This window comes from Schistocerca americana, chromosome 9, assembly GCF_021461395.2.
Source record: "Schistocerca americana isolate TAMUIC-IGC-003095 chromosome 9, iqSchAmer2.1, whole genome shotgun sequence".
NCBI classification, from domain to species: Eukaryota; Metazoa; Arthropoda; class Insecta; order Orthoptera; family Acrididae; genus Schistocerca; species Schistocerca americana.
In genome coordinates, this window is record NC_060127.1 from 87984992 (window position 1) to 88001550 (window position 16559).

General features: G+C 39.3%; 1 protein-coding gene across 3 annotated transcripts in view; it reads left to right on the forward strand.

The window, feature by feature from the left end:
- The window catches only part of LOC124551189, a 120583-nt gene that overhangs the window by 24081 nt on the left and 79943 nt on the right, over positions 1-16559 (forward strand). For all 3 annotated transcript variants that reach the window (XM_047126179.1, XM_047126180.1, XM_047126178.1), the window contains one exon: positions 4737-4799. In XM_047126179.1, the coding sequence (XP_046982135.1) occupies positions 4737-4799 (63 nt within the window). The remainder of the gene's footprint in view (positions 1-4736; positions 4800-16559) is intronic.

The window sequence follows — 16559 nt, forward strand, 5'->3', positions numbered from 1 at the left end:
AAACATGAAAACGTTAGAGATATCTGAATTTTGGCTGTTTATCTTATTCAGGTTTTGATAGTCTTAACCACTAGAAAATTATTCAAATGTCTCTAATCACTATGGGAACTGACATCGGAGGTCCCCTAGACGTAGAACTACCTAAACCTAACTAACCTAAGGACATCACTGACATCCATGCACGTTGCAGGATTCGAACCTGCGACCATAGTGGTCAGCAGCGTGGTTCCGGTCTGAAGCGCCTAGAACCTCTCGGCCAAAACGGCCAGCTTAACAACTAGAAATTATTTACTTATAGGACCTACACACTGAAGCGAAAAAGTTAAGGGATATCTCTTTATATTGTATCTGATACCCTTCTGGGTGGTGTAGTACAGCAACTCGATGTATCATTGACTCAACATGCAGTTTGTAGTCCCGTGCAGAAATAATGAGCCTTTTTTTCTCTATAGCCATCCATAATTGCGAATGTGTTGCTGGTGCAGGATTCTGTGCACGAACTGACATCTCAATTATGTCCCATAAACGTTTTATTGGATTCATGTCAGGAGATCTGAGTGGCCAAATATTCAAACCAATCGTGAACCACTGTGGCCGGTTGACATGACGCACTGACATCCATAAAAATTCGTCGTTGTTTTGGAACATGAAGTACATGAATGGCTGCAGTTGATCTCCAAATGGCGGATTATAACCACTACCAGTCTGAATATTTATTAGCGCATCATGCAAAATTTTTAAATGAAATGCACAACAACTTTTCGAAATTTTTGTTAAAATCGTTTCCGTGTTACATATTACATGCATATTGATTCGCCACATGTTGTTGTTGTTGTTGTGCTCTTCAGTCCTGAGACTGGTTTGATGCAGCTTTCCATGCTACTCTATCCTGTGCAAGCTTCTTCATCTCCCAGTACCTACTGCAACCTACATCCAACTGAATCTGTTTAGTGTGTTCATCTCTTGGTCTCCCTCTACGATTTTTACCCTCCACGCTGCCTTCCAATACTAAATTGGTGATCCATTGATGCCTCAGAACATGTCCTACCAACCGATCCCTTCTTCTAGTCAAGTTGGGCCACAAACTTCTCTTCTCCCCAATCCTATTCAATACCTCATCATTAGTTATATGATCTACCCATCTAATCTTCAGCATTCTTCTGTAGAACCACATTTTGAAAGCTTCTATTCTCTTCTTGTCCAAGCTATTTATCGTCCATGTTTCTCTTCCGTACATGGCTACACTCCATACAAATACTTTCAGAAACGACTTCCTGACACTTAAATCTATAATCGATGTTAACACATTTCTCTTCTTCAGAAACGGTTTCCTTGCCATTGCCAGTCTAGATTTCATATCCTCTCTACTTCGACCATCATCAGTTATTTTGCTCCCCAAATAGCAAAACTCCTTTACTACTTTATGTGTCTCATTTCCTAATCTAATTCCTTCAGCATCACCCGACTTAATTCGACTACATTCCATTATCCCCGTTTTGCATTTGTTGATGTTCATCTTATATCCTCCTTTCAAGACACTGACCACTCCGTCCAACTGCTGTATCAAGTCCTTTGCTGTCTCTGACAGAATTACAATGTCATCGGCGAACCAAAAAGTTTTTATTTCTTCTCCATGGATTTTAATTCCTACTCCGAATTTTTCTTTTGTTTCCTTCACTGCTTGCTCAATATACAGATTGAATAACATCGGGGATAGGCTACAACCCTGTCTCACTCCCTTCCCAACCACTGCTTCCCTTTCATGCCCCTCGACTCTTACAACTGCCATCTGGTTTCTGTATAAATTATAAATAGCCTTTCGCTCCCTGTATTTTACCCCTGCCTCCTTCAGAATTTGAAAGGGAGTATTCCACTCTACATTGTCAAAAGCTTTCCCTAAGTCTACAAATGGTAGAAACTTTGGTTTGCCTTTCCTTAATCTAGCTTCTAAGATAAGTCGTAGGGTCAGTATTGCCTCTTGTGTTCCAACATTTCTACGGAATCCAAACTGATCCTCCCAGAGGTCGGCTTCTACCAGGTTTTCCATTCGTCCGTAAATAATTCGTGTTAGTATTTTGCATCCGTGACTTCTCAAACTGATAGTTCGGTAATTTTCACATCTGTCAACCCCTGCTTTCTTTGGGATTGGAATTATTATATTCTTCTTGAAGTCTGAGGGTATTTCGCATGTCTCATACATCGTGCTCACCAGATAGGAGAGTTTTGTCAGGACTGGCTCTCCCAACGCCGTCAGTAGTTCTAATGGAATGTTGTCTACTCCTGGGGCCTAGTTTCGACTCAGGTCTTTCAGTGCTCCGTCAAACTCTTCATGCAGTTTCGTATCTCCCAATTCATCTTCATCTACATTCTCTTCCATTTCCATAATATTGTCCTCAAGTACATCGCCCTTGTATAGACCCTCTGTATACACCTTCCACCTTTCTGCTTTCCCTTCTTTGCTTAGAACTGGGTTTCCATCTGAGCTCTTGATATTCATACAAGTGGTTCTCTTTTATCCAAAGGTCTCTTTAATTTTCCTGTAGGAAGTATCTATCTTACCCATAGTGAGATAATTCTCTACATCCTTACATTTGTCCTCTAGCCAAACCTGCTTAGACATTTTGCACTTCCTGTCGATCTCATTTTTGAGACGTTTGTATTCCTTTGTGCCTGCTTCATTTACTGCATTTTTATATTTTCTCCTCTCATCAATTAAATTCAATATTCCTTCTGTTACCCAAGGATTTCTACTATCCCTCGTCTTTTTACCTATTCGATCCTCTGCTACCTTCACTACTTCATCTCTCAAAGCTACCCATTCTTCTTCTACTGTATTTCTTTCTCACATTCCTGTCAATTGTTCCCTTATGCTCTCCCTGAAACTCTGTACAACTCTGGTTCTTTCAGCTTGTCCAGGTCCCATCTCATTAAATTCCCACCTTTTTGCAGTTTCTTCAGTTTTAATCTATTTCATAACCAATAGATTGTGGTCAGAGTCCACATCTGCCCCTGGAAATGTCTTACAATTCATAACCTGGTTCCTAAATCTCTGTCTTACCATTATATAATCTGTCTGAAACCTGTCAGTATCTCCAGGCTTCTTCCATGTATACAACCTTCTTTTATGATTCTTGAACCAAGTGATAGCTATGATTAAGTTGTGCTCTGTGCAAAATTCTACCAGGCGGCCTCCTCTTTCGTTTCTTACCCCAGTCCATATTCACCTACTACGTTTCCTTCTCTCCCTTTTCCTACTGATGAATTCCAGTCACCCATGACTATTAAATTTTCGTCTCCCTTCACTATCTGAACAATTTCTTTTACTTCATCATACATTTCATCAATTTCTTCATCATCTGCAGAGCTAGTTGGCATATAGACTTGTACTACTGTCGTAGGCGTGGGCTTCGTGTCTATCTTGGCCACAACAATGCGTTTGCTGTGCTGTTTGTAGTAGCTTACCCGCACTCCTGTTTTTTTATTCATTATTAAACCTACTCCTGCATTACCCCTATTTGATTTTGTATTTATAACCCTGTATTCGCCTGACCAAAAGTCTTGTTCCTCCTGCCACCGAACTTCACTAATTCCTACTATATCTAACTTTAATCTATCCATTTCCCTTTTTAAATTTTCTAACCTACCTGCTCGATTGAGGGGTCTGACATTCCACGCTCCGATCCGTTGAATGACAGTTTTCTTTCTCCTGATAACGACGTCCTCCTGAGTAGTCCCCGCCCGGAGATCTGAATGGGGAACTATTTTACCTCCGGAATATTTTACCCAAGAGGACGCCATCATCATTTAACCATACAGTAAAGCTGCGTGCACTCCGGAAAAATTACGGCTGTAGTTTCCCCTTGCTTTCAGCCGTTCGCAGTACCAGCACAGCAAGGCCGTTTTGGTTAGTGTTACAAGGCCAGGTCAGTCAATCATCCAGACTGTTGCCCCTGCAACTACTGAAAAGGCTGCTGCCCCTCTTCAGGAACCACACGTTTGTCTGACCTCTCAATAGATACCCCTCCATTGTGGTTGCACCTACGGTACGGCCATCTGTATCGCTGAGGCACGCAAGCCTCCCCACCAACGGCAGGGTCCGTGGTTCTTCTTCATATATTTTAAAAAAATTAGCCTCTGTCTGTCCGAAAGTTTATTAGAGTATCGTGCAAAAATAGGAAACAAATCGGTCGAGAGCTTTTGGAGATTTGTAGTAACAATGTTAAATTACAATTTGTTTTTGTGTAGTCATGTAGATTAAATTACGTCTGACTTGCCCTATATCTTATGTACAAACAATGGACTGAAAATAATTTACTGGACGAAACAACGTAATAAATATATAATTTGATTAACAAAACAATCCTTTAGCTTTGATTTCAATGTTCGTAATATCGTCAATTTCGCGTCCTGTCTCTAAAGGCAGCATATGGATAAAACGAAGGTTCTAGGAATAAAATCAGAAAATAACTGTGGTAAACATAAGCTCAAAGTCCCTACCGGTTGAACGTAAGCATGTGCAGAAAAATCACAACTGGCTTAATTGTCAACTTCAATCCAAGAATTATAAATTTCTTTTAGCTTCAATTAAATGAAACAAAACAAAAAAAATCTACTTCAAATACAGGATAGACTTTTACACATGCAAAATTCCACAGATGCAGAACTTATTACCTACTTTTTATCGTGTGTTCTCAGTTTGTTCTCTGTACTATGTCTTCATATATCTTTTCTCATAGGGAACGGCTCCAAACCAACAAACGAATTCTTCCAGTGTTGGGACTGCAATGAGACAAGAGCCAGTAAGTATATTAATATGAGCTATTATTTTGTTTTTAATACTCGGAGAATATCTCACTAGTAATTAAAAAACGGCAACTCTTTTGTCAAGAAAGGAAAAAGAATAAATTACCAGACATCTTCAGATCTTTTGTTATAAAAACTTGTATCCCTATCGTTCTCGTTTGTGCTACGTGGTACAATTTTGACTAGTTTTCTGTGGTGTTATTTTAATCCGAAACAAATTCGCTGAATTGAGATAACTTGACCTCAGCTGTATTAGGTGTAGATATGTTACCTATTGTTCACACCTAGAAGTAAGTGCTACTCCGGGACGCGATCATGGATTTGCTGCTAATCGTTACAGTGACCTTAAAGATTAGCTATTTGTACACGCCTCCCAGACCGACCCAAATTTGTATATGTTCGTATGTCACACTTCTCTCTGGTGGGGGATTACAGAGTAAAGCTGCAAGTCTTTCGTGATGAATGTAGCAGACTATGGTACAGTGATGTAGACAATCTTACGTAACAGAACTTTCGGTCGGCCCGGGTGGCGTGCACGGTTAGTGAACTCATTTACGATAAGTGGGAAGTATGGGTTCGAGTCCTGGTCCGCTAGGACTTTTCATTTGTCACCAATATGTAGTACACCTATATGTAACACAACTGAGAGCAAGTTATTTGCACATTCACATTCAGCGAATTTATTTCGAATTGACTTCGTACAGCTGTATATCGTCAACGTCAACGTCCGCCCACTTAAACATGCAAGTAAATGTTATTATTTTAAATCTAAAAGCTGTAATACCTTTGAAGTGTCTGTCACTTTTAAGTACCTTACTGGTGAATTGAAGTCAACAAGGTTTCATTTTGTATGTTTTGTAGCCAGTCACCTTGTGATTTGATAATTAATCGAAACCCTCAGCTGCCACATTTGTTGCTGATATACCTCAATGGGGACAGCTGAAAATGTGTGCCTCAACCGGGACTCGAACATGGGATCTCCTTCTTACAGGGCAGACGCTCTATTCATCTGAGCCACCGAGGGCACAGAGGGTAGTGCGCCTGCAGGTCTTATCCCTGGCACGCGTCCCGTGAGACCCACATTCCCAACTGTCCACAACCTACATTCGTATTGTTGTTCCTAAAGGATATTTGCCCATTCACTCATTACTCGCGCCAACTAAGGTCACGGTTCCCGTAAGAGTTTGGGCAACCTGTGCGCATTCGCTCAGAAGAGGGTCAATGGCCGGGTAGCCTTTAACTATATGAAGATAGTAGCTGTTGTGAAAGGGTCGGGGCACACATTTTCAGCTCTCCCCATTGAGGTAGGCAGCTGGGGGTTTCGGTTGATTATCATTTCTTTCTAGAGAAGCTGCTTGGTAATCATTGGTATCTGTTCTTTCAGAACAGTTACTGTCCTCATATAGTTGAAGTATACCCGGCCATTGATCTTCTGTGCGAAAGCGCACACTTTGCCCGAACTCTTAAGGGAGTCGTCACCTTAGATGGCACGAGTAATGAGTGAATGGGCAAATATCCTTCAGGAGCCGTACGTTGGAAGTGCTTTCCAACGTTCGATTATTGTTTTGAAGACTTCTGGAAACGATCAGATGGTATCTGAGTTACTCAAAAATTTGTTGTGCTCTCCGTACTCGTATTGTTTGAACTTAAGTAGGACAGCTTTTTGCATAGAATTTATGAGTGCGAGCTTAAATACGATTTGAAATAAGAATTTATTTTGAGATGAAGTCAGTACTGTATGATGTATGCGTGATGTCAGTTGTCCCATATAAACTTTTAAAAATTGTGCTAGGCTGTGCTGCCTTCAGATGTTCCAACAGAGGCGAAGGCGGGTTTTGGATTCTTGTATTTCTGTGGAAACCACACAGAAGCCTTATGGAAACCGAAGATGTGTTCCTATCTATGCGAACTTTTTTTTTTCTTTTTTGCTTTCCAGCTGCGTAACACATGAGTTACAAGACGTATGTTATTGTGAGACGTGACATTTGGCCTTTAAATTGATTTTTTCTACAATTTTATATAGCACACCTCCTTCTTATAAAGATAGATTTAAAAATAGGATTAGGTATGAAATATGGACATGTTCATCTAAGCTGTGAACACCTCGTAAATATGTCTCTCTGTACTACGATTTGTTTTTAATAGTACCTAAATGTAGCCACTTTTTGGTTTACATATAGTTACTGATTTCAGATAATTTGATTATGTCTTTATGAATTTATCATTACTGCTTTTAGGAGGAACGATAAGAGTGGAAGACCAAGAACGGAATGCTCAGATTAAAAACAGCATAAGACAAGAATGTAGTCTTTCGCCCCTGCTTTTCAGTCTGTAAATCGAAGAAGCAATGACGGAAATAAAAGAAAGATTCAAGAGTAAGATTAAAATTCGAGGTGAATGGATATCAGTGAAAATATTCATTGATGAAATTGCTATCATCCCTGCAAGTAGAAAAGAATTACAGGAGCTGATGAATGGAATGAACAGTCTTTCTGCTACCTAGGCAGCAAAGTAACCATCACAGACGGAGCAAAAAGGACATAAAAACCAGACTAGCGCTGGCAAAAAGGGCATTCCTGGTCAATTAAAGTTTATTAGTGTTAAACATAGGCCTTAATTTGAGGAAGAAATTTCTGAGAATGTACGTTTGGAGCGCAGCACTGTATGTGCAGTGAAACGTGAACTGTTGGAAAACCAGAATAGAAAAGAATTGAAGCGTTTGAGATGTGGTGCTACAGAAGAATGTTCAAAATTAGGTGGAGTGGTAAGGTGAAAAACGAAGAGGTTCCCTGCAGAATCGGTAAGGAAACGAAAGTATGGGAAAAACTGATAAGAAGGAGGGATGGGATAGGATGATAGAACATCTGTTAAGACATCAGACAGTAACTTCTCTGGTAGTAGGGGCAGCTGTAGAGGGTTAAAATTGTAGAGGAAGGGAGTGAAATACATGCAGTAAACAAAAAAGAAAGTATGTCTCAGTACAGACACCTAGCAAGGTAATACAGCGGTTAGAACACTAGACTCGCATTTGGAAGAACGATGGTTGAAATCCGTGACTGGCCATTCTTATTTAGGTTTTCTATGATTTCTCTAAATCGCTTAAGGCAAATGCAGGGATGGTTCTTTCGAAAGAACGCGGCCGAGTTCCTTCCCCACCCTTCTCTAATCCGAGCCTGTTCTGTTTGTGCCGGCCGCGGTGGCCGTGCGGTTCTGGCGCTGCAGTCCGGAACCGCGAGGCTGCTACGGTCGCAGGTTCGAATCCTGCTTCGGGCATGGGTGTGTGTGATGTCCTTAGGTTAGTTAGGTTTAAGTAGTTCTAAGTTCTAGGGGACTTATGACCTAAGATGTTGAGTCCCATAGTGCTCAGAGCCATTTTTTTTGTTTGTGAAAATGTTAAGTATCTATGTCAATTACAGTTGTGTTACGTAAGAAATTATTTCTTAGGCTTGAAGTTTCGATATATTTTATGGAGTGAACGAGAGTGTCAACGTATCATCAAAAAATTTGGGACTCAGTTTCTGAATTCCTGATTTGTCTTCTGTTTTACAAGGTCATTTTTCTTTGTTATGCAGAAGTTCGTTTTCCATTTCACCTACGTAGTTGCGTTATTTAAAAGCAAACAATGGAAAATCGAGGCTGAAATAATGAAAATATTGTGAAAAGTATGCATTACTACTCACCACATAGAGGAGACATGCACAACAAAGAAACTGCTAAACATGTGAGCTTTCGGTCAAAAGACCTTCTTCTACAGTAGGAAACACACGCACACTCACAGAAGCACAACTCGCACATCTAAATTCTTCCATTTGCCTTACTACTCTTTAAACTTCTCCCATGTGTTAAAGCTCTCCTTTTCTTCTATGACAGGGAAGAATGATAAAGATGATATTTAGTTCTCAATGAACGAAGAGGATGATAGGCAATACGAAAGGAAAATTAAATAATATTGCCAATATCGAGAGCGCCGGATGGTCTTCAGTCAGCTAACAGTGCAACAGATGCAGTACTCTCTGAGGTCGGTATTCATACTTTACCTGTCGTGACGCTACAACGCTGCATTGCCTTTTGCCAACTACTACTTTCACCTCTAAATCTGTGTCTGCTTTTGTTAACCACTGTTCTCACCTCACTGACTTCAAATTTACTTTTAATCTAATCGAATGTTTTCCATTGCGCCCACATAATTGGAATGTTTACGTGTAAGGGATGCATGAATGTCAGTGACTGCACGTTCCTTTCTGTTGACACAGCACGAACTCCGTCTACGCAGATGCAAACTGCTGCTTCCCTTTGACTAACGATAATTACTGTATTTTCGTTCCCCCCAGTCACATTGCGATTTTGCTTTGGATTTAATCTTCCCAGTAAGCTGAGTGACTTTAGTGCCCACAATTTCCTTAACTACTTTTGCAAAGATATTAACATTTACTGTGAGTCCTCCCAAATCGATATGAATCACAATTACACTGTATTTGCAAATGTATTCTACTTAGGAAATATTACTACTACATTAACATGTTTTTTCAGATATTGATTTAGTATCTGAAGTCTCTTCAATAATACTGAGTTTACATATTTCAGTTTTTGTTTCGATACATTTCTATTGTGTTTACTTTGATCGTTTTCTGTCCGAAATTTCGCTAACATTATTTTGTACATTAAATACTTTATCAGTCTCTGGTTCTAAATAATTGTTACTAACTGAATGGGTTTCTACTTGCTTATCAGAGCCGTTCATTTCATTATGAATATTGGATTGTTCATTGATCCTATTATTTATTTCATACTTGTACTCACTTAAATTATTAAATAATTGTTTTTTTTTCGTTTCTTCAAGGATCCCCTTGATAACGTTGTCAATTTTAGCTTCAAGTTCTGTGATATTTTTGTCCAATGCCTTGATATTTTGATTGAACTCATTTTGCCCTTCATCTAGCTTTTGATGAGTTTGTTATGCCCTTCTACTTTCTGAATTCTTGATTTTAGAAAGTTCATCACTGTATGCATCTGACTTTTAATCTAGTTCTCCACATTATTACCTTAATTACTATTCTCATTTGGCAAACTACAAGCTGATGCACTGCTGTGGCTAAAACTACACTACCCGACTGTCCATTCATTTGAAATGTCGACGCCAGGCCCTATTTCTCTGGCTTATTCATTCCAGTCTACCATGTCATTGTTGTCAAACATGATATCATTTTCAATTTCAGTGTAATTATTTAAAAATGACTACATTTTCTTGAACATTATTTCCAACATCGTTATCCGCTTTTTATATCAGATCAGAGGGGTAGTAGCCAGTATTATCTACTTGCAAATTCTTGTAGCTGGTGCAAAGGATCTTCCCTACTATCATCCGTTTGCACACCTTAACTACTACTAAAAAAGTATCTTCCCTTCCCTTCGCTAGCCATTTAACAAGTAATATTTGGAAATCTTACAAAACTATATCTCAATATAGCAATTATTATACTATACGCTGCAACCGCATTCAGTTTACTCAGACCCTTTCACTTGCCCCTGCAAACATTAAACATACTAGAAACTGCTTCTTCTGCGTTCTGCCATTGAGAAGCTCTGCTCACCGCCGTCGCTGAAGCTGGGGTGACGTACAAGTTTCAGGACTGCTGCATCTCCCACTGCTTTATCTCTGCTAAGGTGTTGTTTTCACTGCAGCCGGACTGCTTGATCTCACACCACTTCTGAAGTCATCTCACTGCACTGTCTCTTGCGTAGCCGTGTCTTGTCACCCAATAAAATCAGCACTAGCACCCACATAATCCAAGGATCGCACACACAAACGTAATTTAACATTGTTTGCATAGGTCATTATAAATTGAGCTCTTAGTCTCTCCGTTCGCTATGTTCTATATTAAGTGACTAACAGTTTGTAGCACAGTTCAAGCACATTTCAAGAAACAGTTCAGTTAACATTTTAACGCTGTCTGACACTGTCTTCCAGCTTCACTTCTTCCATAAAATTTTCTCTTAAGAACATGTTCTTAACAGTAATCCCCACCAAAGATACGGCGTCTGTCAGTGGAAGGGATACGAGAGGAAGAAATGAAAAGCATGTAAGTGTCTACTCAGCTATTTAACACGACGATGATAATCTGTTTCCTAATCAACACTCATTCGCCATGTTAATTCTTCCTTTTATTACCCTCCTCTGAGTTGCAATGAATGACATGTACCTGTCCCCATTTCTAATGGAAATGCAGGACTTGTGATGGGCCTAGTCAGGTTCTGCCACTTCTAGGTAAAACACAGATATTTTGTTACACTCCACTAAGATTATCATTTGGTACAGATATCGGTGTTCCATTGCAGATGTAGAGCTCAGTACGTTAGTTCACTGTTCTTGAAGTGAGGCTGTAATATAAATGTTGAGGTGGCTAAGGCTCTTGACTGTACTGTATGATCCGATGAGCTGTAAATTTGGGATGCCAACATATGAAGCAGATAAAACAGTAAACTGCTAACAAGACGTTTTGCAGATGTTGGGTGGGTTTGGTTGGGTCGATATGGTGGAAGAGGCCAAACAGCGAGGACATCGGTCTCATTGGATTAGGGAAGGATGAGGAAGGAAGCCGGCCGTGCCCTTCCAAAGGAACAGTCCCGGCAGTTGCCTGGAGCGATTTAGGGAAATCACAGAAAACCTAAATCAGGATGGCCGGACGCGGGATTCAACCGTCGTCCTCCAGAATGCGAGTCTAGTGTGCTAACGACTGAACCACCTCGCACGGTGCAGATGTTGAATTCTCCTTCTGCAGTGATTTAATGAATGTGTTCAAAGTATGGGCTGACGCTTCAGTGTTCAGAATTTTCAGTATACTTTCATTCAAATTAACAACCAACACTGTTGCTCTGCATTTACTAGGTATCAAAACCTCATTCATGATTGATGGCGAGGAACTCATTTGTGTTGAAATGTTATTTCATTGTACATTGGGTGCAGTAAGTCATCTACAATATTTTCCAAATAACTGGTTCTTATACGCCATAAATTCATGTATGGAGTTAATACTTAAGGTTTCAGATGTAGATGATGCACAAATGCATGTTCTTGTACACTGCTCTAAGTCATTCACGTATGAACTGTGCTCACACAGATACCACATATCACCACTTAATGCAGCTTTAACATACAGCTGCCACCCATTCAGACTGTCTAACAGACAGATTAGATTAGATTAGATTAGATTAATACTAGTTCCATGGATCATGAATATGATATTTCGTAATGATGTGGAACAAGTCAAATTTTCCAATACATGACATAATTAGGTTAATTTAACAACATACTTAAGTTAATATAACAACTTTATTTTTTGTGTTTTTGTTTTTCTTTATTTTTTTATTTTTATTTTTTTTATTTTTTTTAATATTTTTGTTTTTTTTTCTTAATTTATATCTAAAAATTCCTCTATGGAGTAGAAGGAGTTGTCATTCAGAAATTCTTTTAATTTCTTCTTAAATACTTGTTGGTTATCTGTCAGACTTTTGATACTATTTAGTAAGTGACCAAAGACTTTAGTGCCAGTATAATTCACCCCTTTCTGTGCCAAAGTTAGATTTAATCTTGAATAGTCAAGATCATCCTTTCTCCTAGTATTGTAGTTATGCACACTGCTATTACTTTTGAATTGGGTTTGTTTGTTAATAACAAATTTCATAAGAGAGTATATATACTGAGAAGCTACTGTGAATCTCCCTAGATCCTTAAATAAATGTCTGCAGGATGATCTTGGGTGGACTCCAGCTATTATTCTGATTACACGCTTTTGTGCAATAAATACTTTATACCTCAGTGATGAATTACCCCAAAATATGATGCCATATGAAAGCAATGAGTGAAAATAGGCGTAGTAAGCTAATTTACTAAGATGTTTATCACCAAAATTTGCAATGACCCTTATTGCATAATTAGCTGAACTCAAACGTTTCAGCAGATCATCAATGTGTTTCTTCCAATTTAATCTCTCATCAATGGACACACCTAAAAATTTGGAATATTCTACCTTAGCTATATGCTTCTGATTAAGGTCTATATTTATTAATGGCGTCATACCATTCACTGTACGGAACTGTATGTACTGTGTCTTATCAAAATTCAGTGAGAGTCCGTTTACAAGGAACCACTTAGTAATTTTCTGAAAGACAGTATTGACAATTTCATCAGTTAATTCTTGTTTGTCAGGTGTGATTACTATACTTGTATCATCAGCAAAGAGAACTAACTTTGCCTCTTCATGAATATAGAATGGCAAGTCATTAACATATAATATGAACAACAAAGGACCCAAGACTGACCCTTGTGGGTCATAATGTGGTGACATAATGCAGCACCTCCTTCGTCACATAAGTTCACATCACTTGAATTGCATGGCTAAATGGATGAGTCTCTAGATTCTATCTCAAGTGCTTTCTTCGCAAAGACATCTATGGTGATTACCTTAATGTCAACTAGGATGATGGGAGGATGGGATGTGTCACACTCTGTTTGCATGTGAGCACTGATGTACAGCATTGCACGAGATAGCTTGTTCCAACCCATTTGGTCAAAAATGCACTTTAACACTATGTTTGACATTCTCGGTTTCCACTACTACTTAGAATTGTCTACTTATATGCCTATATCCACAAGTTTCCATCTACTGGCAGTCAAATTATACGTCGTGACAAGTAGCTGTAAACCAGTTGCTGTCGCTTGATGAACAGGCGACAGCAACTGTGTGTTCTGATCAGATATACCTGGTAGCCAGCTGCCAACTGCAGTGGCTCAACCAATGGTGGCGTGGTAAACAGAACCTTGTAGCTCTACAAGGGATGGTGCACAAAATGGGAACTTGATTAGCTGCATGTCCTGCTCTGATATCTCAGTAGGACATTGTGGTGGCGAAAAAGGAAAGATCATGATTACTCGTACATACATACAATGAGAAGTGATGGTTAGTAATACTTTCAGATAGTCCTGTTCTTCTTCCTCTTATTCTGCCCAGCTGATCTCTGCTGTCACTTCATGGTCCTGCCCCTAAGGCGAACAGAACGCAAGTGACTCGATTGATGTAAGACTGTAACACCTCGAGGCAGGTGACTGCAGTGCCACAAACTGTCTGATTTCATGATCTGCCATCCTGTCTGCCACAACATGCCACCACCTTCCACCATATTCTCTACCACATTCTGCCATCTTGTGACCTTGACTTTGACACTTTGACCTTCTGATGGGGGGGGTGGCGACCTTGACTTTATGCTGGGGAAGGGGAGGGGGGAAACATGCAGTGAAAGTGACCCAGCACTGGGTTTGTTCCACAAATGAAGACTAGTGTTTTCAGTCTAAGAGCTGCCTCGGTGACATTTTATTCATGGACATATTTCAGTCTATAATATATTAATGAAATATTCACTGTCAGCGCTCATCAAGATCTAATTTCTGTTCGTCATCCATTCCACCCCACTTTTCTCCCTAAACGGCCTCTGAACATCTCACAATGATTTTCTCTTTTTATCTCTGTTCTTGTACCCTCTGTCTTAAGTGTTGTACAGCCATCGGTGTTTCTGCACTTCCTTAATCACTACTGGGCTTTCCAGACGCTGCATTTTAACACTTCGTAAGACATAACAAGAGGGCTACAACGACAGTGATGTGACGGCGGTTTAGTCCAATAACAGCGACCTCCCGAGTCCCCAGTCTCTCTACCCTGCTATGTCATAAGTAATACCTGCACACAGACTGTTTCACAAAGTTATACCAACTCTTCCACAGCGGGGTTGCCAAAGCAGTGGTGACATAGTGCAGACACATGAAATACAGTAGGAGGTTCGAGTCCCCCCTGGGGCATGGGTGTGTTTTGTCCTTAGCATAAGTTAGTTCAAGCTCGATTAAGTAGTGTGTAAGCTTAGGTACTGATAACCTCAGCAGTTTGGTCCCATAAGACCTTACCACAAATTTCCAATTTCCAGTAACTAATGTAAATAATGCAAGAAACGCACATGAACAGAATTCAGGTATATCACCGATCGCTGCACTGCGATGTAACCTATTAGGAGCCGCTTCCCCAGACAGATCATAAAACGTAGTGCGTTTTCCGCAGGTGTGGCCAAAGTCCAGCGTGGAAAAATAAAAAAAAAAATAGTAAAATAAGACAGTCCGAATGCACTCCAGCACGTTCTCGCCGCGTGAACACAGAAGTCCTAGGACGTGCAGCATGTGGAAACACGTCATGTGGACAGACCCATCAACAAACTGTGGCATATAATGTCGCCGAGAATTCCCGCGTTAAAGGGCGTGGAAAACACGCTCTTGTGGCGGTAGCCTTAGCCAATAGATCACAGGCGAACAGATCGTGGTCCATTGATCTGATGGCAGCCCGCTCCTCATAATTCACTCTTGTCATCGTTTTAAAAGCATCTTTCATTTCTTTCCGGAACAGGAAGGGCTAACCCTTGTCGAAACTACTAAACGCCACAGTCCAACAGTGTTTATCGATGGTACAATGTACCATGCCTTTCTTACTGTATTTTAAATCTTATTTGTTAAATTCGCTCGCAATTTACTAATGTGAAATGAACGTTCTAACAGTACAGCTCTGCTCTTATAAATGTCGTATTTTATTTCTCAAATGTTTTCGTACTTTATTAAGCAGCACCATCCATTGCTCTTTAGAGTTACTGTTTTGTCTGCTTATATATTCTCCCCAAATTTTATTATTTTCAGCAGTTGAGCTCTTACTTCCGTAAGTGAACTTACCAACGTTCTTTTGTAAATTGTTTAAGTTTGTTTTAATATGATAAATTTTATTATGTAATGGTGCATTTACTGGCAGTCTCTAGAAAATGCATGCCTCTTCTTATGTTAAACATCAGTATCACGGAACACACAATAGTTTCCTGATTCAGTGCTTGAACGTACAATATGTGATATCTTCTACTCTGTGACAATCTTTTATGCTATCTTCTTTGTCATATCCTTTTCTTTTCATATTGTACCTGTTGCAAGTAGATAGTACAATATTTTTTTCTATATTACGAACCAGAACACTGTTGTGTTCACGTCTGTTTATTTTTGTTTTGTTTCTTTTTTTTTTTTTTTTTTTGCATTAGGCCCATTTCAGCATTGCTGCCATCTTCAGGTTATCTGTGGAAAGTATGTAGTTCGATAGAATATTTTAAATTTTGAAGTAAATAATTTATCGAGTTATATAATTTTGATTTGTTACGTACATCAGGTGGTCTTGATATCCATATCACATCGATGTTTCACTTACTGTCGCACTACTGTATAAGTTTGCTGCTTGTACTACATCAGTTATTTATAAAAATAATGATAACGACGTTACTTGACAGCTGAATTCACAGGTGAGTCAGTGATGTTGTATGGTTACAGGCTGTTTGCTTATACGGTATTCTGTAGGTGATATCTTCGTCATTATGAGCTGTAGTATATTTTTTAAATGATTATATTTATATGGTTCTAAGCTCATATGTAATTTAATCCTTTTATTGTGTGTGAATATCTTTCGATCTCTTCAAGAATATTCGATAGTAATTCTTTTGTGCAAAGTGTTAAACTTCGAAAGCCCTTTCTATAGTCTTCACTGTGTGCCGTTGTGTTTATAAGTGATGGAAGAAAGTGTGTTCTCTGTATCAAATACTGAAATTCTGTCTTAGATCGGAAGATGAATGCTAGCACATTTGAACCGGTAATATAATTTTGTTAACTTGCGCTCGATAGAAATAAAAGTTAT